The sequence below is a fragment of the Artemia sp. Qi Xiang Cuo genome, chromosome 15 (assembly GCF_049724085.1).
Source record: "Artemia sp. Qi Xiang Cuo chromosome 15, ASM4972408v1, whole genome shotgun sequence".
NCBI lineage: Eukaryota > Metazoa > Arthropoda > Branchiopoda > Anostraca > Artemiidae > Artemia > Artemia sp. Qi Xiang Cuo.
The window spans coordinates 12,118,742-12,143,261 of NC_142808.1; the positions used below are offsets into that span (position 1 = coordinate 12,118,742).

The 24,520-nt window shown below is 35.9% G+C and overlaps 3 protein-coding genes and 1 long non-coding RNA gene across 7 annotated transcripts in view; 1 reads left to right on the forward strand and 3 right to left on the reverse strand.

Moving 5' to 3' along the window:
* LOC148943326 (centrosome-associated zinc finger protein Cp190-like) overlaps positions 1-24,520 on the reverse strand; it is a 651,851-nt gene that overhangs the window by 302,249 nt on the left and 325,082 nt on the right. The window lies entirely within an intron of this gene.
* The window catches only part of LOC148943328 (uncharacterized), a 406,409-nt gene that overhangs the window by 195,968 nt on the left and 185,921 nt on the right, over positions 1-24,520 (reverse strand). The gene's annotated exons all lie outside the window — the stretch shown is intronic.
* Positions 912-7,669, forward strand: LOC148943331 (uncharacterized). Its single transcript, XM_089101415.1, has 2 exons — positions 912-984; positions 6,904-7,669. Exons 1-2 carry the CDS (start codon positions 967-969, stop codon positions 7,600-7,602), a joined length of 717 nt encoding a protein of 238 aa, XP_088957541.1. The 5' UTR covers positions 912-966; the 3' UTR covers positions 7,603-7,669.
* The window catches only part of eEFSec (eukaryotic translation elongation factor, selenocysteine-specific), a 77,589-nt gene continuing 73,144 nt past the window's right edge, over positions 20,076-24,520 (reverse strand). For all 3 annotated transcript variants that reach the window (XM_089101788.1, XM_089101786.1, XM_089101787.1), the window contains exons 8-9: positions 23,770-24,126; positions 20,076-20,240 (exon numbers count right to left, since the gene is read on the reverse strand). In XM_089101788.1, the coding sequence (XP_088957914.1) occupies positions 20,089-20,240; positions 23,770-24,126 (509 nt within the window). In that variant the 3' untranslated portion in view covers positions 20,076-20,088. The remainder of the gene's footprint in view (positions 20,241-23,769; positions 24,127-24,520) is intronic.

A 24,520-nucleotide genomic window follows, 5' to 3' on the forward strand; every position in this document is an offset into this window, starting at 1 on the left:
GAAAACCTTGAGTGTTTTTGTTCTAAAAGAGAACGTTGGGTAAAATTCTACTTTAGCTACTTTTCATTGTCTTGGAAAGGGGTTAGGTTAGGAAAATTAAACTTTCACTAATGAATCCAGGGCCAAAAACATACTCTGGAAAGTTACATCCAAGCTCTCGTGTTAACCCTCTTCTGATTTATAGGTCTTAGAAATTTGCCTAATTGACAGGTCTATTACCTATTGAAATTTTGACAAGACATTTTATCTCAATTTTCAGTTTCTTTTTCTCTGTTTTTAGTTCTGAAAATGGAATTCCTGTTATTTGAGTAGAATTTTAAGCCATATCAATGGGTTTTTCTAAATTTAGGAAATGTGTTTGCAAATCTTTGAAACCTCATAAATTGGAATTGAGCAAAGTTGTGAAGCTAAAAACAGTTTTCTTGCACTTCATTTAAGCATAAGATCTGTTTTGCAAGGTTTCACTTTCATAACACAAAGTTTTTTAAAGGTCACTGCCCTCTATAGAGAGAAGTAGGTACTACAAAATACTTCCCCGGGACTTACTTTAGACGGTAGACCCTTCCCTAAAAGTTTCATGTCCCTGACCTGAGCTCTTTCCAAGATAATGAAAAGTAGCTAAACTAGAATTTTAACAAACGTTTTTGGCTTTCTCAAAGCATTTTCAAGTTTAAAATTGTAATAAAATACTCGAAGAATTTTGTCAAAATTTGATACGTTCAAATTTAGCATAACTAGGGCAGCAAATTAATAAACATGTGACCTGAATGCACACATCCTGAATGATATCCTAAAAATTATTCAATATTCGTTTTACACTCCTGTGGGAAAAAAGGAATAGCTTGATTTGTCATATGCTAATCCTAGTACGGAAGTTCAGAGAATTGGGGCATATATAACCAATCACTCCTTATTAGCAAAAAAATTATTTAGTCAAAATCTTAAAGCTGACCGTGGCACATCAAGATGATTTTTGTAAAATTGGTAAGTAACCTGACAACTTTGTTTTTGCAATTTTAGTTTACCCTTCGCTTAGTATTCTGAGCTTTTAGAGATTTCTCTAACGAAGAAAAAAGAGTAAGGTTTATATTAAGACTATTTAAGTAGCTAAGAAATAAACTTACCTCTATAGTCAGAATTGCATCCTGAATACAGATTTAACATGTATTTGCGTCGGAAATGAACTTTACCCCCACCCCTATATATACCAATTCAGGGTATATATTTGCGCATTAGGGGGGGGTAAAGTTCATTTCTGGCATAAATAAATATTAAACTTGGATTCAGGATGTCTTTGACTGAGACTTAAACTGTCATCATACCTAAGCTAAGAATTAAGAAATAAACTTACCTCTATAGTCAGAATTGCATGCTGAATCCAGATTTTACATGTATTTGCGTCGGAAATGAACTTTACCCCCACCCTATATACATATATATATATATATATATATATATATATATATATATATATATATATATATATATATATATATATATATATATATATATATATATAATATATATATATATATATATATATATATATATATATATATTATTTCTAGCATTTTTCGTACTAGCATTTGGGTAAATATGTTCAGGGTTTTTAATTGAACATTAAGGGGAGGGGGTAAAGTTCATTTCTGACACAAATAAATGTTAAATTTGGATTCAGGATATTTTTGACTGGTAGACTTAAATTATCATTATACTTAAGCTTAAAATTAAAATAGTTATAGCCATCATCAAAAGTTTCATAAGAAAATAGCCAACCCTTTTCTTATACTTAAATTTTCTATACTATGTTGTAATTATTTCGTTATAGGGAAAAATGTGTAGGAAGTTGTAAAATCCTGCGTCACGAAATTCATGGGGACAGGAACTGATTATAAGTTTACGATCGAGTACATGAACCGTAATCCACATGCAATCTCAAACTCGTCAAAGTCTTGAAAAAAAGAAAATAGGAAAATTAATAAAAGATATAGAAGAAATATAAATATCTGGTAGTTTTCGTTGGACGGAGAAGGGGAGCTGGCCCAACCAGGCACTTTCGTACGTGTTTGACCGGCTTCCCTGATTCCTAGATTTAAATTTTGCAGTTTAAAATAAATAATTTTGGGAGTAACCACAAGAGCAGGCACCAAGTGAACGCTTCGGCAAGCCATCGAAGATTTTTTTGGCAATAATTTTTGTGTGCTGTAAAACCCTATGAAAATTAGGAGTAAAATTCTAGCTTAGCTACTTTTTGCTATCATGGAAAGGGGTCAGGTTAGGAAAATAAAACGTTCAGGGATGGGTCTACAGTCTAAAGTATGTCGCGGGAAGGTATTTTGAAGTACCACTCTTTCTCCCTCTAAAGGACACTGACCTTAAAAAAATGTTGTGTTATAAAAGTAAAACCTTGCAAAATAGATCTTCTGCTTAAATAAATTACAAGAAAAATGTTTTCAGCTTCAAAATTTCACCCAATCCCAATTTATCAGGTTTCAAAGATCTGCAAATACATTTCCTAAATTTAGGAAATAAACATTCATATGGCTTAGAATTCTACTCAAATAACGGGAATTGTATTTTCAGAACTAAACTAGAAAAAATGAAAACCGATTACTGAAAATTTAGGTAAAATGTCGTTAGACTTAGAAATCAGAAGAGGGTTAACATAGAACATAGAAGCTTAGAAATACCTTCCCAGAGTATGCTTTTGGCCCTGGATCCATTACTGAAAATTTTATTTTCCTGATATAACCCCTTTCCAAGATAGCAAAAAGTAGCTAAAATAGAATTTTACCTTTAATCTCTGACCGATTTTCGAATCATGCCTGAATATCCCCCCTTCTCATAAAAATTCCCCTGTAAAAATTTTTGGAAGGGGGGGGGGGATGCGCTAGTTTCCCTTCGATCTTCTTTAAAATTAACATTGATATGGCTTAAAATATTAATCAAATAACAGGAATTGTATTTTTGGAACTAAACTAGAGAAAAGGAAACTGATAACTGAAAATTAAGGTAAAATGTTGTTTTGTCAAAATTTCAGTAGGTTTAGAACCATATAAATTAATTGAAGTAGTAATTATCACCATTGAATCAGCTACAAATGGCAATTTTTTCTCCCTTTACTGTTTTTTAGAAACACATTCATTTTTCTATAAAGAAGTGAGAATTGTTTTATGGGGATTTCAGGTACCATAAGAGATTCTAACTCGGGGTTGTTTCGGACACTTTCTAAAACGGGGTTGTAGCTGTGTTATTTACGTGAGTAAATAGTTGAATGTTGAAGAGTCTAGAAATGGGCTGTGTGGGGATGATTCGGACGCCATAGTCGGGTTGGTTCGGACGACTTTCTGAAAGTGTCCGAAACAACCCCGTTTTAGAATCAAATCTGCAATATTTGAAGTCAATATAAAAGTATGATTAATTTCATTCACCATATTATTTTAAGGCCTGGTTTTTATAATTATAAAAGATCTAAAGCCGAACTGGCCAGCCATGACAGAAAACACAAAAAAATAAGTGCATCACCTAATTTCAGTAAAAAAGGGAACAATCATATCATTGGTTGATAGAGTTTATAAAATTTTGTTCCCCGGAGTATATTGATAGCGAACTATTGTATTTGATTGATATTTATTTTGCAACGGGTATCCTTGAAAAATTTTTGAGAACCTACATTTTCCAATTGATACGTTTCATTACCTTACATAACAACTCTTGGGGACAAAATTAAAAAGACTTTCTAAATTCTGGAAAAGATATAACACATGAGATGTATTTTCAAGTGGAGTATATAGCATCCTTTGCTCTTGTGGGAAATTTTAAATCGGTCGAACACACCAGCAATTTGTGGAACTGTGTTTAAGCATAGCATATTCTAAATACATAATCTAACCTAATGTAGGTACCTTTTTCACCCTAAACCCCAAAAAACAAAAGTTTAAGTATCGTAAACGCAGTGATAAATCACTGTTTGCAATCAAATTCTCCGTTGAAACAACCTGTTTGGCTAGTTTCTTTTATCATCTGTCGCTCGTGTGTTACAGATAGTACAACAGTACCAAATGTTTTACCTCTGTAAAACATTCAGAACCTTATTTTCATTGGATTTAGTTTTTGAAAATTGCAATTCCTACAATTTCGGTTGAGTTTTGAGGCATATCAAGGGTTTTCCCATATATCTAAGAAATAAGTTTACAGATCGTTAAAACCTTACAAATTGGGATTGAGCAAAGGTTTGAGAATCAAAATACTTTTCTTGTGCCTCATTTGAACAAAAGATCTATTTTTCAAGGCTTCACTTTTATACCACAAAAACTGTTCAAGACCTTCAAAGACCCCTGGACGGAGAAGGACAGGAGATAGATTCTTGAAATTATCTTCTCATGAGGTTCTGGATGCAGTTGTGAAAATTTTATTAATCTAACTCAACTACTTTCCAAGATAGCAAAAAGCCCCTGATCTAAAATTTTAACTCATACTTCTTTTAAAAATGTATATTCCGATCCTTTTAGTTCGGAATTTCATTTGGTTTGCCCCCTTTAGGACCTTTCATATTGCACTCTAACGTTCCTTTCATCCCTTCCCACTGAATTCCGTAACTCTCAGTTCTGTGCAGGAGGCCTCACGCCAATCTAACCGTAAGACCTTCGACAGGAGAAATTTTGAGTTTACCAGGTCAAAAATACATTCATGTGATGAAAACGATGCTTGACTTCATCGAAGCTAAAATTATTTGTAACTCCAAGCTTTTCGAAGAGAGGCAGTTTAGAAGAATTCAAAGCTTAACTTATGCAAGAAAAAATGTAACAGGAATGGGAGTCACCAGTAGAAGAGGGAAAAGCCTCCTCCCTCCTAGGAAACAAGAATATATTAAAAATTGTATAAAAAGAGGGAAATGAGAAACCCTCCCATCTCTATCCTATTAAAACATAGATCATGGTAGCACTCGACCCGTCTGCAGGGGGCGGATCCAGGATTTTTTAGGGGGGGCGCCAAATAGGTTGGTAAAAAATTTTTAGGGGTGGAGCAAAATAGGTTGATCCGATAAACATGCGTTAGTAGCAAGTTTAATTAACGCAAACTTGAGTTAATTAAGTAAATTACAATACTTTAGACTACGCTAGGGGGGTACCCCCTCTCCCCCCACTGGATCCGCCACTGCCCTTCTGGGAAATTTCCTGGCGGTGCTCATTGTCACAGGTGAGCATCAATGGTTTTTTTTTCTTTTGTTTAGTTCAACAGTATAGCCCACCTAGCTATATTTAGAACAATAGTGAGAAATCTTACAAGACTTAAGGCTCAAAGTCTTTTTCTTGTAGATATTTGGATCAAAATACATAAGCCCGTATGTTTATTCATATTAACCTGATGAGGGTCAGTAATCATAATACAGAGCTGGCCCACTCTCTCCCTCTTATTCTCTCTTAAGGATCAATGGTTTCTATCCTGAAAAAAAAAACATAGCTGGCTCTAATTGGAGCCAATCAAAATTTTTCAGCCAATCGGAAAATTCTATGGAAAGTCCCGATTGGCTCAAATTAGTGCTAGCTGAATCTCGGTATCAGTAAAATCTCAATGTGAATTGACCTTTGCACGCTATAAATAAAAAATAAATATATTTTATGCACCGCACATTTGTGCAACATGCAGAGCACTAATCACAATTTTATGGAGACGGATATTAGTTCACACTCTGCATAGATACAGACGGGAGAAAAAACGGGGCTATCTTCACAAAACTTCTTTCCTCCTCAAGTCAAAACAGTATTGATTAGTTCATGTATCGTTATTATTCCACTTAAGTTAAATACTTAAATGTAAATAAATATTAAAGATTGTAATCTTTAAATAGCATTTTTTCACTAGTGTTGTATTTGTTTTTCCGCTCCTTCACTTAACTTTTCCAAGTCAATCTCAATTTTGGTGTTTGCGTACCGTAATTGCCTTTGTAGGTTAGCGTCATGCAAAGGCAGCGTTGCAGGTTAGCGTCTGTTATGTCTGAGCTTGTTTCGTGTTTTATCAATTTTGTTTTAAAAAAAAAGGTTTTGGATATAAGTATATCCAGTGTATGGGTATGTTCTGGATTTGTGTTCTGGATATGTGTACATACATCTCTAAAATCATCGAAAAACTGAAACTTGAAATCAATTTCAGCTAAATAAACAAAATCAGATTTTAAGCACTCAAAGCAATATTTAATTGTTCAAATCATTAAAATGAAGTAAAAATTTGGCTTTTAAACATTTTTTTGGAGAGATTGAAACTGGATAACTACCTAATTGAGAGACACCCTGACCAAAGGGGCAATACCCTTCTCCTGTTTCTTATAATTTCTACTTGTTTTAAGTTTGAATATGAATTTAGTTCTGGTTGTTTTATGTTTTAATATGGCTCTTTATTTTTCTTCGAGAATTATTTCTAAATTAATAGCTTAATATAGGAATACTTTTTAAAACAAATACTATTTCAATAAAAAGCTTTTTCAAACAAAAATACCCCCCCCCCCTAAAACATAACTTCTGGGGTACCTTGACATGTATAATGTGGGTCAGTGAATAGTATGACGTTTTTGAATGAACTTATTTGTATCTGGTGCTATTAGCCAAAGAGTGTATGGGAGGAACCATTAAGTGAGGGGAGAAACCACATTTCTCCCTTCCCTCAGCACAAAATGCTGAGGGAACTAACCCCTCCCCAACCCCAAAAATCTTTTCTGAAACTTTTCACTTTATCCCCCAGCTCTGACACAAAAAAGGTATACCTCTTGCATGATCAACGAACTAACTAACTCTGATAGAAAGACTATTCCTAAAAAATAATGGCTTTAGCTACCCGTTGTATGACCTCATGGATAACTACATATTATATGCACTTGCCAATTATAAAAAAATAATTTTTTTTCAGGTGTTCGCTTTCGTGGTTGCAGGTATTATACCTATTCAAAGTCAAGAAGTCAACAGCACTGACGCTGTAGTCCGTGACCGTCGATGGTTAAAGAAGAAAGTAGTTGGTGGTAGAAAATCAAGTGCTGCTGGAGCGACCTCAGTTGTAGCACCACAACCCATTCTTTACTATATACCTGTTGCTACTCCAGTGGTAACAAAAGAGGTTTCAGCAGAAGTAAATAAAGCAGTCACCTTGCCAAATCCAATGGCAATACCAGTGCCGCCGCAATATCCTATGCTTCCACGGTATCCACCCCAGCAGTATCCTCCGCAACAATATCCTCCTCCTCAACAATATCCACCCCAGCAACAATACCCTCCTCAGCAATATCCACCCCAGCAACAATACCCTCCTCAGCAATATCCACCTCAGCAACAATACCCTCCTCAACAATATCCACCACAACAACAATATCCTCCTCAACAATATCCACCCCAGCAACAATACCCTCCTCAGCAATATCCACCCCAGCAACAATACCCTCCCCAGCAACAGTACCCTCCGCAGCAGTATCAACAGCAACAACAGCAGCAGTTTTCACCTGAACAAGGCCAGTCATCATTGAATGAATTGCCTGAGGATTTTTCGGAAGATAGCTCAATTAAAGATCAGAGTGATCAAGATGATACCTGGGCAACTAATGAAGTCCATGCATAATTTATAATCTTTTTCTCCTGAAGTTTTATTTATGCCATATGTGAAAATAAAAGGTAGAATAATTCTAGGAGTTATTTATTTTTGATTAGATAATTAAGCCGGACAATGGCGTTTAACATAATGAAGAGTCATCTGGTGGTAGTCGTATAAGGTCAGAGAAGGGCTCATTCAATCGCAAATTCTGACTTAACTGCCCAACACAAGATGTGTTGCTAGTTACAAAAATTTTTCTTCTTTTCATTGTTTATTTTTACCATTTAAGTTTGACCTAAGTAAACTTGTCTATAAGAACATCTGTCTAATATTTTAATTAACAAAAAATATAAATCTAAAATAAACTTTAGAAAAGTAAAATTTAGCCACAAAAGAGAATTGCGATTAAAACTGAAAGAACAAATGAAACTATCGAATATATTTTTTGCGGTTTTCTAATAGATGTACGATTAATCTACGTGTGTCTAACATTGTTCGGGATATCAATCCTGACGGATCATCTACGTGAATACCTCATTGCTTTTGGCCCTTTTTCTGATGAATAAACGTACTGGTATGCTTCCATTAAAAAAACTATGCTTAAAAGAAATATGACAAGAGGTTTTTTTTTGGGGGGGGGGAGCTTAAAAATTCTTTTTTACCAAATCTTTCCCTGAAAGAAATAACTTTCAATTTATCTGGTAAAATTTTCGTTCAATTAACAAACTGCTGTAGAATATCGTGCTGCGATTTTTTAATCTCAATTGCAACTATTGACAGGGTTTGTCATTTTTATGTACTTAGTTTTCATCAACAGTTTATTTATAGAGATAATTAAAAAAAAAACACAATAAACGAGTGTAGTGTTTAGCTTTCGACTACATCTAGGCACTAGGGGGGGAGGGAGCTTGAATACATCTCTAACTTGAAAGAGTGTAGAAATTAATTAAATAGACAGAGGAAAACATTTTTTGGGAGATGAGGGTTTCGTTCGCAAAACTCGAAAGGTCCAACAATTATATCTCCTGGGATGACACGACCCCTAGAGCCCTTGGGGAAGGTCTGTAAATTTTGCAAGATGCCAATTGTTGACACACAGGTTTTATTATTGGAAAAGGGGGAATAGGCTGAAGATATGAAACAGAAAGTGTCAGGGAATGTTGAATCAAACCAAAAGACACTATGGTAAATTCAGGTTGTCAAAAGGTCATACCCACAACACCACTGAAATGTAGTAGCAGTTTTAGGCCTCATAATCTGGGGGGGGGGCAAGGTATATCACGGGAGCATAAAAGTATAAAATAAAAGGAACTTAATGTCAGAAAAATTGGGGGACAACTGCCCCCCCCCCCCAGGCCTAGAACTTCCAGAATCGTTAAAGATATTAAGTTAAAACTTCAGAGCATGTTGAACTAGATGAATAGACACTATATGCATCCGGGTTGTCAAAATAGCGCATCAGTAATATCTCAGGAACTGCTGAGGTTATTTTGTTAAAACTTTCGGGAAATATTGAGGGGGACTCAAAAAATTGATTTTAAACTAAATCAAAATATTCTATGTACATCCAGATAGTCAAAAAGATGTATAAACAGTATCCCAGGAAGAACTAAGGATATTAAGTTGAAACTTTGCGGGAATGTTAATTCCCCACCAAAAGAAGATTCCTCCCGCTTACCCCCCCCCCCCCCATGGTGAATTACCCCAAGAAATTTCTCTCCTTGCTAATAATTCCTCCCAGACCATTCCCCCGGATAATTCCGCTTGGAAAATTACTTTCATTAAAAAAAAAAACTCGTTTTTGTTTAATTTCTGATCGTTTTTCATATCATGCCACCAAGCCCCCTTCCATGGAAAGTTCTTCCCACAGAAAATTTTTCCCTGGAAAGCTTCTCTCAGTGAAAATGCCCCTACGCAAAGAGCCCCCCAACCAATTCCCTCCCGATTGCAAATTTCTCCCGGAACATTCTCTCAACATTTACAAATTAAGCAACCATAGAGAAAGTAAGAAAAATAAAAATAATTATGTATATGAATTCTAAGAAATTCCCCCTGGAAACTTTTCTCCCAACAGTAAAATCGTCCAGGTCACGTTATCCCCAGAGGCATAGTTATTGAACCCTTCAACTATGCTGAATCAAACGGTTATCTCAAAATTCCATCGTATGTCTTTGGAGAAAAAAGTGGCATGGAAGGGGAGCTAGTAACCCAGGGCCGTATACAGGATTTTTTTTTTCGAGGGGGCTTAACAAAAGGATTTTAGGCGTGGCTATATTTCTAAGCGCTAAAATATGGCTAGAAACCGTATTCCGAATTGATCAATAAATAATGTATAATTAATTCACTTCAAACATTAATTCAAAACAGAGAGAATAACAATGACCAAATTATTGGAAGAAATGCTTCTAATATTGCTATTTGTTGGAACCGCTGCATTACAGTCTCATTTACAATTCACACTCTCCACCACACCCCTTTCACAAAATTAATTTAAAACAACTTTCCGAAAAAGAAGTTTTTCAAAGAAAAGTAAAGGCCATTTTAAACTTAACATCAACAGATACAAACACATGTTAAAAATCTTCTTTTGTACTTAATATTGGAAATAAACATTAAAATTACAGTAAAATTTTGAATTGACGAGCCTTCAACAATTAATATCATTATACATCAAATATTCAGTTTAATTTGTAAGTTCTTTCAAAAATTGTTCAAGACGAATATAGTTTCACTATAAACTTTAATCACTGAAAACAAATTATATTACACAGTAAAATAAATTACAGTAAAATAAAATCCTGAAGTGATGGATCTTTCAACAATTAATATCATTATATATCAAATATTCAATTCGATTTTGTTTATACTTTCCAATACTTTTAAGGACACATAGTTTTCAGTGAAGCGTCAATGACGCATTAGGTTTTAGGCTTTTACAGTGAGAGAAGGAGGCGATACCCAAACTCTTGTTTGTAGTGATTTTTGTTCGTTTCAAGCTTGGCTTACATATTTAATTTAATTTTCACTCGTTTTAAGATTTATTTATTCATTTACATTGGTATCTATTGTATATTGTATATTTGTTTGCATTGTTTATTTGATTTCTGTTCCTTTTGGTTCTCATTTATACTTCAATAGCAAAATATTTTTTTTTCGTTATAAGCTTGATTTGCATATTCAATTTAAGCATTACTCGCTTTAAGATTTATTTATTCATTTATATTAATACCTGTTGTATGTTTTTTGCTGTGACTGCTTATTTAATTTCTGTTCGTTTTGGGTTTCATTTATTCTTTAATAGTAATTTCTGCTCGTTTTGAGTTTGAATTTTAACATGTGTTTTTATCTACTGATCTTAAGTTTAAATGGGCTTTACTTTTCTTTGAAAAACTTCTTTTTCGGAAAAATTTTTTTAATTAATTTTTGTTCGGTTTTGATTGCAAAAAGATTCAAATTTCTAAAAATTCCTTATTTCAAATTCAAACTTTTTTTTCAAAATCAAATGTTCATTAAATTAGTATCAAAGAACCTAATATCAAAGTAACAATATCAAAGTAAAAAAATGGGTTTGTGTCAACCTAGAAGTTTTTAAAAAACGGCGTGGGGGGGAGAGTTGCCCTTCTATCTCTTGACCCTTAAAAAGTGAACTACAACTTTCGATTTCAAATCAAATGAACCCTCTATGAAGTTTTTATGAGCATTCCTTCCATAAGAACCATATATTCTCCCAGGACATAACTTGCAACATCTGCCTACGGGCCCTGGGGGGTTGTGTCGACCCTGGAGTTTTGTTATATGATCTTTGGACTGTTTTTTTTTTTAAATAGCTATCTCGAAGCTCTTATCGGATAGGTTTGAGGAAAAAGAACGTGGAGACGGGGAGGGAGGGCTAGTTGCCCTTCGATCTCTTGACCCTTTTTTATCTAATTTTTGAACTATTAAAAAAAATGGCTATCTCAAAATTTTTAGCTGATGGTTTGGGGAAAAAAGGGCATGGGAGGGGGGAGGGGAGTTGCCCTCCGATCTCTTGACCCTTAAAAAGTGAACTAGAACTTTCGATTTCAAATCGAACGGACCCTCTATGAATTTTCACGAGCATCCCTTCCATATGAACCATATATTCCCAGGGCATAACTTACGACACATACCCACGGGCCCTAGGGGGTTGTGTCGACCCCGGAGTTTTGTTATATGATCTTTGAACTGTTTTTTTTTTAAATAGCTATCTCGAAATTCTTATCGGATGGGTTTGAGGAGAAAGAGCGAGGAGGGGGGGGGGGGCTAGTTGTCCTCCGACCTCTTTTGATTCTTAAAAATGAAGTTTATACGAGCATCCCTTCCATAAGAACCATGTATGCCCCAGGGCATAAGTTACAATGCCTGCCCCCGGGTCCTGGAGGGTTATGTCGACACCGGAGTTTTTGTTATATGTTCATCAAATAACAAATTTTTTCATTGTATGGGTTTGGGGAATTAAGGGTGTGTGTGTGGGGGGGGGGGCTAGTTGCCCTCGGATATCTTTTGATTCATAAAAAGTGAGCTAGAACTTTCAATTTCCAATCAAATGAGCCTTCTCTGAAGTTTATACGAGCATCCCTTTCATAAGAACCATATACACACCCAGGACAACAGTTACAACACCTACCCCCCAGGCCCGGGGGGTTGTGTTGACACTAGAGTTTTTGTTATCTAATTTTGAACTATTTTTTTTTAATGGCTATCTCAAAATTGTAGCAGATAGGTTTGGAAAAAGGGCGTGGAGGGGCGGGGGAGTTAGTTGTCATCCGATCTCTTGACGCTTAAAAAATAGACTAGAACTTTTATTTTCCAATCAAATGAGTCCCCTATGAAGTTTTACGAGCCTCCCTTCCGTAAGAACCATATATTCCCCCAGGGCATAACTTAAGGCATAAGGGCATAACATATTCTTTAAGAATGACCCCTTAATCACAAAGGCCGTTGATTAGAATAAATAGCTCTTATGAAAGTGTTTCTGATCGTTTTTTTTAAATAATGCTGGGAAATCCGGCGCCACCTTCATAGCAATGTCCCTTACCCCATAAAAACTTCCTCCATATAAAGATCCACCCACGTAACCCCAGAAAATCCCCCCCCCCCCCGCTACCAGGAAAAATCCCCCCTGAAAACTTCTCCATACTTCCCAATAACCAATACTATATGCAAAGATTATATAGGACCACTTCTAGGATCACCTCACCCCAATATTCTAGGACCACTGGGTCAATACGATCACCCCTGGGGAAAAAACAACAAAAAAATAAATAAACGCGCATCCGTGATTTTTCTTCTGGCAAAAAAAAAATAATACAAAATTCCACAGTTTTTCAGATAGGACCTTGAAACCTCTACATTAGGGTTCTCTAATAAGCTGAATTTGATCGTGTGATATTCATCAAGGTGTTTCCTCCTTTTTTCGAAAATAAGGCAAATTTTCTCAGGCGCGTAAATTTTGATGGGTAAACTTGATGAAACTTATCACCATGACTAAAGTTGATCAAACTTATATATTTGAAATCAGCACAAAAATCTGATTTCATTGATGTATCTATTGGTATCAGAATTCCTTTTTTTAGAGTTTCGGTTACTATTGAGCCGGGTCGCTCCTTATTTACAGTTAAGGTGGGAAATAAGGTTGGCAGCTGGTTTTGTATTAAATTTAGGTGTTGATTCCACAGAATCGTCATTTATAGCAATTGCAACTGCAAATTTTCATTTTTTGGGTCTTCCTTTAGACATTGTGTTGGATAAATAACTGATTGTGCAGGATAAATAACTGACTTAAATTTGGAAAAATAGGTGGCTTATATAAGAGGAACGACGAAGAAAGAAAGAAAACGGGGACAATTAACAGCCAGTGAAAAAATTGAAAAATTATGCAAATATTTCGGTCAAGACCACCGCTTGACCGTCCTCAGTGCAGAATAAAACTGATAAAAATATAAAAACCAAACCTTAAAATAAAAACACCAAATTAAAATTGGACGACCCTTTCCTAGTAACGGTGAAAGAGTTACCCTTTCACCGTTACTAGGAAAGGGTCGTCCAATTTTAATTTGGTGTTTTTATTTTAAGGTTTGGTTTTTTGTATTTTATCAGTTTGTATTCTGCACTGAAGACGGCCAAGCGGAGGTCTTGACCGTAATATTTGCATAATTTTTTATTTTTTTCACTGGCTGTTAATTGTCCTCGTTTTCTTTCTTTCTTCGCGATTTTTTGTTTATCATGATTAGCCAGTGTGGTCTCAGAAATTATTTACGACTAGCTTACGGGGAGCTTTTGACCAAGTCTGTTCTTAAAAAAAAGGGGTTACCCTTTCACCGTTACTAGGAAAGGGTCGTCCAATTTTAATTTGGTGTTTTTATTTTAAGGTTTGGTTTTTATATATTTTATCATTTTTATTCTGCACTGAGGACGGTCAAGCGGAGGTCTTGACCAAAATATTTGCATAATTTTTCAATTTTTTCACTGGCTGTTAATTGTCCTCGTTTTCTTTCTTTCTTGGCGATTTTTTATTTATCATGATTAGCCAGTGTGGTCTCAGAAATTATTTAAGAGGAACGACGTCATAAGATGTCGACGTATATGACGTCAATGTATTTTTTACATGCATAACGTCATTGAAATTGTTGATGCCGTGACTTACATGGCGTCATTGTAATTCTTTTACATGCATAACGTCATTGTAATTTTTACTACATGACGTCATTCGCAAAATCCAAAATTAAGGTTCTTGATGATTTTTCTCAGACTTCTGACCTATTTAGACCGTTTTTCTATGCGAAAATATCCCAAGATACCAATTTTTCCAAAAAAAATATGGAGCCGTTTTTGAGAAACAGAATAAGGAAATATATACATACACAATTATTCCTTACATACAATGATAGTAGGCCCTATATAGGGTCAGTCTAGTTAATCACAAACAGGAAAAAGCCTATGGCTTTTTCTTAAGTGGAATAGTAAGAGACGACCTGGCTACAACCTACGATTATGACGTCATTGATCAGTCTTTAACATGAAATATGCAGTTTTTCGTAAAAAATTGATTGTATTTTAAAAATAATTTGTTTTAATTACAAAAGGTGTTTAACCCCATTAGTTTCCTTTAAAATGAACAATGGAACAACTCTCTACGATGTTCCAGTGCCAAGCTATCTGTGGAAAAAAAAAGAAAAAAAGATGCCGTTTAGGCAGAATGCTGTAGTAGCTGCCACTTTTCTTAATTTTCAAGCTAATATATTTCCCTTACTGTTTAAGCCAAGGGACAGAAAATTTCCTATATAGAGGTTTCGGACAAGGCGGTTCTAATAGTGTACTTTTGTTTTGATTTGACTCTATTTTTAGGAGTTATATGTTATGATATTTCTTAACATTGGACGTGTCTCTTACTAGGTTACTAGCTACCGCTGCAACCCGGATTAGTTACCATCAATATTCCTTCTTTTAGAGTCGGTTACTATTGGGCCGAGTTACTGAGGCCCCTCCCCATTACCCGTTTAATTAATACAAATTAAACGTGATCTTTTAAAGAGAAATGTTCCTTACGACACGCGGGATTGAACCGGTAAACCTTAAACCAGGAAACTCAACCTCATCCACTACGCTATCATAAGGTACTATAGGCTATGTGATGTTTCTAAGAATCTATTTCCATACTTATAGAGTCGGTTACCCAAACATTCCTTCTTTTAGAGTTGGTTACTATCGGGCTGAGTCGCTCTTTACTTACATTTAGTTACCACGAAATATTTTATCTTACAACAGCTTTTGTTATATCAAAAAGCAGGTAGTTGGAGATGAATACTCGCTTCATTCTATGACTTTTTTTCATCAATAATTAAAATAACGGCTTTGATTATTAATCAGGGACATGAGAAGGAGAAGTTCCTGTCAAGTCACCTCCCAAATCTTTAAATTTCTCCAGTTTTTCATCCAATATCCAATATTCCGTATAAATTACCCATTTTTTAACGTGAGTTTCACTCCTAAGAATATCCCGACTCTAAGCAGAAATCTTTAGCCAGTTTAAGATACATCAGCAAAATCAATTCTACAAAGAAGATGCTATTGCAAAACTGAATAATGAAATTAAATTCACTTAAATCACAAGATTTAGCAAAAAATTCAATTCGAAAAAAAATCACTAGGGAAAAAAAAGTCACTAGAATTATGGACAAATCATTATAAGTGGCAACTCTGGAGCTTGGTGCTGCCGTGATTTGTTAGTAGTAGTTATAGTAGTCATGGGCGTAGGCAGGGGTGGGGCCCTAGAACATCCAATTTACACTAGATATTAAGACTTTCCAGCCTAACTAGGTATTATGGCTTCTCGACCCAACATAACTAAACATTATTATGATTGTTAGCGTATCTTACAATGGGGAAAAGTGCTTCTCGGTCATAACTTTACGGGCGTTCCAACTTAAGCTTAAACTAGCAACTTCTCAGCGCAGCTTACACTCGGTATTTTAACTTTTCGGCTTAACTTTCACTACATATTATTATTATTCTTTGCGTAACTTAAACTTGGTAAAAAATACTTTTCGCCCGTAGCTTTAAAAAATTCGCCAATAGCTGAAACGAGTTTGAAATGTCTCGTAGTAATAACGCTGTTTCATAAATCGCTGGGAATTTCTGAAATTTAATGTCTCGTGATTTCAAATTTCAATCCTCGCAATATTTCAAATAAATTTATATAAAAGACATTGTATCTATTTATATAAAAAACATCTGTCTTCGGCGTATCCTTGGCATCCAGTGGAATTATAAGCTAACCAACGCCTCTATTCGTGAAAAGAAAGCCGCCGCTCGTGATCGATAGAATTGTGACTAACCGATGGCAATATTGGGGTCGCATAGTCGGAGCGGTGAAGGGCCGCCTACCCCACGGTGTAAGGTGTTGGTTTCCTTCTGGCATCAGAAGATGTGGGCGACAGAAGACAACACTGGGAAAACGCCTTGAGAAGGATGCTGCACTTTTGAGATCGTCGCTCGAAGAACTTTGGTCAAAAGCACAAGAGAGATCGTCATGGAGAGGCACCGTTGTCGCCTTATGTGCCAGCCGGCGTGGGAAGACCTAAGTCTAAAGTAAGTATGAAAGTATTAAAACACACTTTACCACAAACATCAAATGAGCCCTCTCTGAAGTTTATACGAGAATCCTATCTGTAAGAACCATATATACCCCCCAGGGCGTAACTTGCAACACCTGCCTTCGGGCTCTGGGGGGTTTTGTCGACACAGGATTTGTAGCAGATGGGCTTGGGGAAAAAACGGCGTGGGAGGGTGGGGGGGGGGGATTTGACCTCCTATCTCTTGACCCTTAAAAAGTGAACTACAACTTTCGATTTCAAATCAAATGAGCCCTCTATGAAGTTTTTATGAGCATTCCTTCCATAAGAACCATATATTCTCCCAGGACATAACTTGCAACATCTGCCTACGGGCCCTGGGGGGTTGTGTCGACCCTGGAGTTTTGTTATATGATCTTTGAACTGTTTTTTTTCTTAAATAGCTATCTCGAAGTTCTTATCGGATAGGTTTGAGGAAAAAGAACGTGGAGAGGGGGAGGGGAGGGCTAGTTGCCCTCCAATCTCTTGACCCTTTTTTATCTAATTTTTGAACTATTAAAAAAATGGCTATCTCAAAATTTTTAGCTGATGGTTTGGGGAAAAAAGGGCATGGGAGGGGGGAGGGGAGTTGCCCTCCGATCTCTTGACCCTTAAAAAGTGAACTAGAACTTTCGATTTCAAATCGAACGGACCCTCTATGAATTTTCACGAGCAACCCTTCCATATGAACCATATATTCCCAGGGCATAACTTACGACACATACCCACGGGCCCTAGGGGGTTGTGTCGACCCCAGAGTTTTGTTATATGATCTTTGAACTGTTTTTTTTTTTAAATAGCTATCTCGAAGTTCTTATCGGATGGGTTTGAGGAAAAAGAGCGAGGAGGGGGGGGGCTAGTTGCCCTCCGACCTCTTTTGATTCTTAAAAATGAAGTTTATACGAGCATCCCTTCCATAAGAACCATGTATGCCCCAGGGCATAAGTTACAATGCCTGCCCCCGGGTCCTGGAAGGTTATGTCGACACCGGAGTTTTTGTTATATGTTCATTGAACTATTTTTAACAAAATGGCTATCTCAAAATTTTTATCAGATGCCTTTGGGAAAAGAAGGGCGTGGGGGTGCTAGTTACCCCCGATCACTTTTGACTCTTAAAAAGAGCACTAGGACTCGCGATTTCCAATCGAACGAGCCCTCTCCGAAGTTTATACGAGAATCCCTTCCATAAGGACCATATGTGCCCCCAGGGCACAACTTGCAACGCCTGCCCCAGGTTCTCAGGGGTTTCGTCAACACAGGAGTGTTTCTTATCTGGCCTTTGAACTATTTTTAACGAAATGGCTATCTCAAAATTTTCATTGTATGTGTTTGGGGAATTAAGCGTGTGTGTGTGGGGGGGGGGGGGCTAGTTGCCCTCGGATATCTTTTGATTCATAAAAAGTGAGCTAGAACTTTTAATTTCCAATCAAATGAGCCTTCTCTGAAGTTTATACGAGCATCCCTTTCATAAGAACCATATACACCCCCAGGACAACACTTACAACGCCTACCCTCCGGGCCCTGGGGGTTGTGTCGACACTAGAGTTTTTGTTATCTAATTTTGAACTATTTTTTTTTTTAATGGCTATCTCAAAATTGTAGCATATAGGTTTGGAAAAAGGGCGTGGAGGGGCGGGGGAGTTAGTTGTCATCCGATCTCTTGACGCTTAAAAAATAGACTAGAACTTTTATTTTCCAATCAAATGAGTCCCCTATAAAGTTTTACGAGCCTCCCTTCCATAAGAACCATATATTCCCCCAGGGCATAACTTAAGGCATAAGGGCATAACATATTCTTTAAGAATGACCCCTTAATCACAAAGGCCGTTGATTAGAATAAATAGCTCTTATGAAAGTGTTTCTGATCGTTTTTTTTTAAATAATGCTGGGAAATCCGGCGCCACCTTCATAGCAATGTCCCTTGCCCCATAAAAACTTCCTCCATAGAAAGATCCACCCACGTAACCCCAGAAACTCCCCCCCCCCCCGCTACAAGGAAAAATCCCCCCTGAAAACTTCTGCATACTTCCCAATAACCAATACTATATGCAAAGATTATATAGGACCACTTCTAGGATCACCTCACCCCAATATTCTAGGACCACTGGGTCAATACGATTACCCCTGGGGGAAAAACAACAAAAACATAAATAAACACGCATCCGTGATTTTTCTTCTGGCAAAAAAAAACAAAATTCCACAGTTTTACAGATAGGACCTTGAAACCTCTACATTAGGGTTCTCTAATAAGCTGAATTTGATCGTGTCCCAAGATAACTAAACATTATTATGATTGTTAGCGTATCTTACAATGGGGAAAAGTGCTTCTCGGTCATAACTTTACGGGCGTTCCAACTTAAGCTTAAACTAGCGACTTCTCAGCGCAGCTTACACTCGGTATTTTGACTTTTCGGCTTAACTTTCACTACATATTATTATTATTCTTTGCGTAACTTAAACTTGGTAAAAAATACTTTTCGCCCGTAGCTTTAAAAAATTCGCCAATAGCTGAAACGAGTTTGAAATGTCTCGTAGTAATAACGCTGTTTCATAAATCGCTGGGAATTTCTGAAATTTAATGTCTCGTGATTTCAAATTTCAATCCTTGCGATATTTCAAATAAATTTATATAAAAGAACCAAGAGCTATTATGAGTGTTTAACAAGTTTGATAGTAGGCTACTACCAAACCATTATCATTAACTATTCTCAGCCATTATCTTACAAGGATTTCAAAAATACAAATCATTTCTTGAAAAAAATTGACAACTAAAAAAAAAAATTGAAATTTTACTGTTTATTGTTTTATTTACGCTTCTTGACTACTAAGGTCCTGTAGTGTGTTGCTACATCTGAGTACATACTTCGTAGTCCCGTATTACCAAGCTTAGATCAAACCCACTGCGCCACTAAAGGACTAGAAGTTTTATGAAAGTCATGAGCTTAACAATTTGAATTTAGCGCCAAAAAACATTAGCGAGAAACGCTTTACACTAGCCACCTTGACTCGCTTTCCAAGTCTAGGCAAGTTTCGTCTTCTCATGAATAACTGTCTGGTAGCTTCCCAATAGTCGTGAATAATGCAAAGCTGAGCTGGCTTCGCTTTCCAGCTCGTAAAAAAGGCTTATAGTGAATTTTCATTTCAGTGCTTAAGAGTCATAGATAATATACAGTTCTTCGAAACAAAATCTGATGAGGTTAATTAGGCAAAACGTTACGATAAAATAACGCTAATAAAAAAAGAAGCTAATATAGATAAATCTTAGTAATAAACATTTCAAGCGAAGCTAGCCAAGTAGCGGTAAAGAGGGAACCCTAAGTTATCCATATTTCTTATACGCCATGCATTCCATTTCTTCGGATATTCATTTGGGAACGTTAATTTATTGCGAAATTTTCTTCCGTTGATCATACAAAAAACGTTTAAAATTTAGATAAACGTTCACTACTTCGTTTTTGGCTTCTGTTTCCGATTCACCCTTCTCTTTTTTCTTTGTTGTCTTCAATTTTGCTTGAGTGTCAGACGACAAATAACCTATAAATACATGACAATGATAAGATAGAATGAAGGCCTTACCCACGGGGAAGGGCTTAGGGGTTTGAGTACCCCTAGAAATTTGTGTCCGACTCATAAAAACGTAACTAAAATGCATATAAACAAATTTTGATGGATTTTCGAAGTCCCCCCCCCCCCAAAAAAAAAACACAAATTCTGGACACGCCCTGGATACAAGAGAAGAGTACATTACAAATAACGCAGTGAAGACAAAAGTGTGACATAATGATACAACAGGACATATAAAACATAATTCACTATATCTTATAGAGATATACTGTTGCTCTTTACTCTGGAAACAGGGAAGTAATCAGAGAGTCAAATTTAAAGATAATCCGTAGGGTAAATTTTTATTTTTAATTCCAAGTCTAAATTAATGGCACTTTTTTAAATATAAAAACAGTTATCTCACATAAAAAAAGAAAATCTTTTTTTCGGAAGATTTTCCTATACGACGGGTATGATACATAAGAAAATTTGTCTAGAATATCCTAATAAATGGGTGTTTGGGCATTTGAAAGTGAATTTCTCGAGGGTAAATTACCCTCCTTCAATCACCCCGTGTCCACTTACAATATAGCCCATCATTCAAGGCCGTATCCAGGGAGGGAAGCGGGGTTACATGGTTTGAGCCCCCCTCCCCAAAATTTTTGCCCGACTCCTGAAAATGAAGCAAAAACACATCTAAACACATTTTTAAGCTTTTTTTATAACCCCCCCCCCCCTCCCCAAAAAAAAAAAATGCTGGATGTACCCTTGTCATCATTTTGTAGCTTGAAAGTTGAATTTTCCGTAATTGATCAAATAATAGCTAATGAGGTAATTTTTAGCAAAACCATAATTAGACTTAAGCCTTAACTAATAATGATGAGGATCGTGAGGAAGACAAACGGGTCGTTTTTACTTCAGTTACTTTTGTGGTTTGATGAAGGTAGCTACAAATTGTAAATGTTAAGTAATTTTATATTATACATTTTAGGTTAATCTATTTTAGTTTTATATATATATATATTTTAGTTTTTTTTTCTACGCTGAAGACGCCTTGTTAGATATAGGGGAAATATTCGTTTGATTTTTGTTATTTTTCTTCGTTTTCATTTATTGGCCATAGACCTGTTTGCCGTCTTTTTATTGATTTCCTTGTGTTTTTTTATGTGATTGGCCCTATTTTAGACCAACGTCTGGCTGTCGTAACAATAAAGACACAAGCGGTTGACACGAGAGGTTGAGACACAAGCGTATAAGCAATACCTAAATCACCAATTTATTAATAAAGTAGACTGCTGATACACCGTTAACTTCTTATAAGGGGAATCCACGAATCAATCTACTTCTGGTTTAATTGGGAGGGGGGTGTAACTAAAAGTCTCAGAAACAGTACTAAAGGCAATACTGTTGTTTATCTTTTTTAAGATTAACTCTGAAAAAACAGAAAAACGGTTTGAGTTCTTCTTAAAGCCCAAGAAGAAGGTTAATACTGACGTAACCCCTCCCCCTCCCCAAGGTTGCCTCAGAATGATCTTTCAATTCCAGAACATAGAGCAAAAGCATAAGAGTGTACCTATCTTATAAATATTTTTTTCACTAAGATAGCGCATTAAGTGGCAAAGGAGACTAACATATTCATAACTGTAAATACCAGCAGAGTTGTTACTAGGTGAAAAAACACTAGTTTCATGAAAGAAAAATCACTAAATCAGCAAACAATAACCAGACTCTTGTAAAAATCACTAGATAAACAAAAAATCATAAAAATCGAAATGTAGCTGCTTCAACAGGCAACATGCTTTTGAATTTTGAAATCCCCAGTTTCAATTGCTTTTGGGCTTTTATGAAGCTACCTTATATTTTTATATTTTTGTTTTAAGATTTCTATTATACAGCATTGGAAGTGCCAATTAGACCGGGTAAACCCCCTGAAATTCAACCTATGGGTGCCCATGGACAATTGCATGGGAATGGCAAGTCAACAATGTAACCAGCCAGGTTAAAGGAACTGCCATTTTTGTTGGTTCCTCTAGCCCAGGGTATTGAAATCACCGGATAATGACACCAAATTTAAATTAGTGGGAAACGAACAAATTTTCTTGTCTTGTGTAAAGTCATTCTAATAGTTAGAAGTTGAGTCCTTTAAAATTAGCGAAATTTCACAAGGAAGCAAAGTAATTTTATAGTCAAAATTTTTAATTAACATAATTAGTTGTAATTTTATTTAATTTAATCCAAAAATTTGAAAAAAAATTCAAAAATATGAAATCGAGCAATGACAGAATTCACCAACAATGAAAAAAATTGAATTTTAATGACACCACATTTATGCCACGTGAGGGCTAAATGCCTGAAAGGATGAAGGGAGCAGAGGGAGAAGGGAGAGGCAAAGCGCATAAAGCGGGCTTTTTCCTAGTGATTTTTAATGATGCTCGTGGTAATGTTTGCTTACCATAGTTATGCTTTTTGCAAGAAATTCGGAGGATACATTTGAAGAGAAGCTTTGACATTCTGAAAACTACAGTTTCAAGCCAATATATTTCGGTTCGACAAAATATCCCTAAGGATACGACATGCAAGACCAAGTATCCTGATTTCATAATATCCGCTTAGAAATGAATAATATCCGCTTAATCATGCAGAATCTGGAAAAAGATTCTTGCTCTAATAAACAGTTTTTTTCTCTAGTGAACAGGATTTTACGTTTTAAGCACTTCGTAAATTTTACGTTTTAAGCACTAAGCACAGGATTTTACGTATAGCACTTCGTAGAGCACACAGAATCATCTCTCTAAAAGTGTGATTACCGCAAACATTCTCATCAACCGTTGATATACCAATGATTATAGTTGGAGGAAGATAGTTCCTCCAATATATATTGTTATGAAGTCAACCTGAAACTCTCTTCCCAAAATCAAAACGGGTAAGGGGACTGACCAACAGCGAGTGCAGAAAATATAACTCACTCTTATTAACCAAAGTGTCAATTCCAACAAGGTAAACTTATATGAACTTAAGTCAACTCGCCTCCTTCCCCATCTAGTGTTGACACCGATCAATCCAACCAATAAAAACCCAAAAATTGAATTTGAAATTTCCATAAAAAATTCAGCCGGTATCTACGATGATTCATAGAGAATATAAATACTAAGCCAACATATTTTCTTGGTCACATACTTAAGCTTGAAAAATTAATGCATTTGAAGCGCAATTGAAAGAAGCATTAACCAGAGAATTTAAAGCGCGGATGAAATTACTTTATACATCCTTTAAATTCTCTCGTAACTAGTATCAGGGGTCCAATACAAATCGGTCGAAAATCTTAGTCAGTAGGTTATTGAATAAGAGCTTGTGACGTTAGAGGTCGGTCTGAGGGGCGTGGTTAGGTGCAGAAGCACGGTATTAATATATTCTTTATTCTTTTGCACTAAGAACATCTGAGTTTAAGAAAAAATTCTATTTTGTTTTTGAAAGTTTCTTTAAAAAACTATCTTTAACTTTTCATCCACTCAGTACTCACCTGGAACACGAACTTTAACTTTTCCACTTTTACCAAATGACCCTTCAATCAACCCATCTTCACCTGTTGACAGCTTCACCTTCAACCCCGTGAACAGGTCCACATTGGTCTCTTTCTTAAACAAGTCTTTCACAATCACTTCTTGCTCATTCACCAATCTTTCTATTACACCTTCTTTCTGTTTTGTCTTGTATACTTTTAAGTTAGGCAGTTCTTTTGTTCTATATTGATCACTGTGGAATATTTCTGATAAACGGCCGTAGAATGCTAACCGACACGTGTTCGTATGGATGTCTGTATCGAACTTCGACGTGATTGTCAACGAATTAGGGATGACGAAAAGTGGTTTTTCGAATTCTGAAATAGATTAAAGACAATAAATTAATCGTACTTGAGCACTATATGGGTCTTTACAAGGAAACCAGTCACGAAAAACCCGTTTTTGACGGGTTAATTCAAGACACCGCTATAGAGTAATAGAATACATAGCGTGGTTTTCATTGCGTATACGATATTTAAATTGTTGTTTTTTGGGGTTTAGTGGGAGGGGGAGAAAGGTACCTAGGTTAGGTTAGGTTACCTATAGAATATTTGCTATGCTTTACCCCCCATCCCCCTAATTTGCAAATATATAGCCGAAATTTGTTTATAAACTATTATATATTCATCCTATTTTATTTTGTTTCATTAGCATTAACCAAACTTGATTTTTTAGAAAGGCCCATATAATGCCCAAGTACCACATTAATAA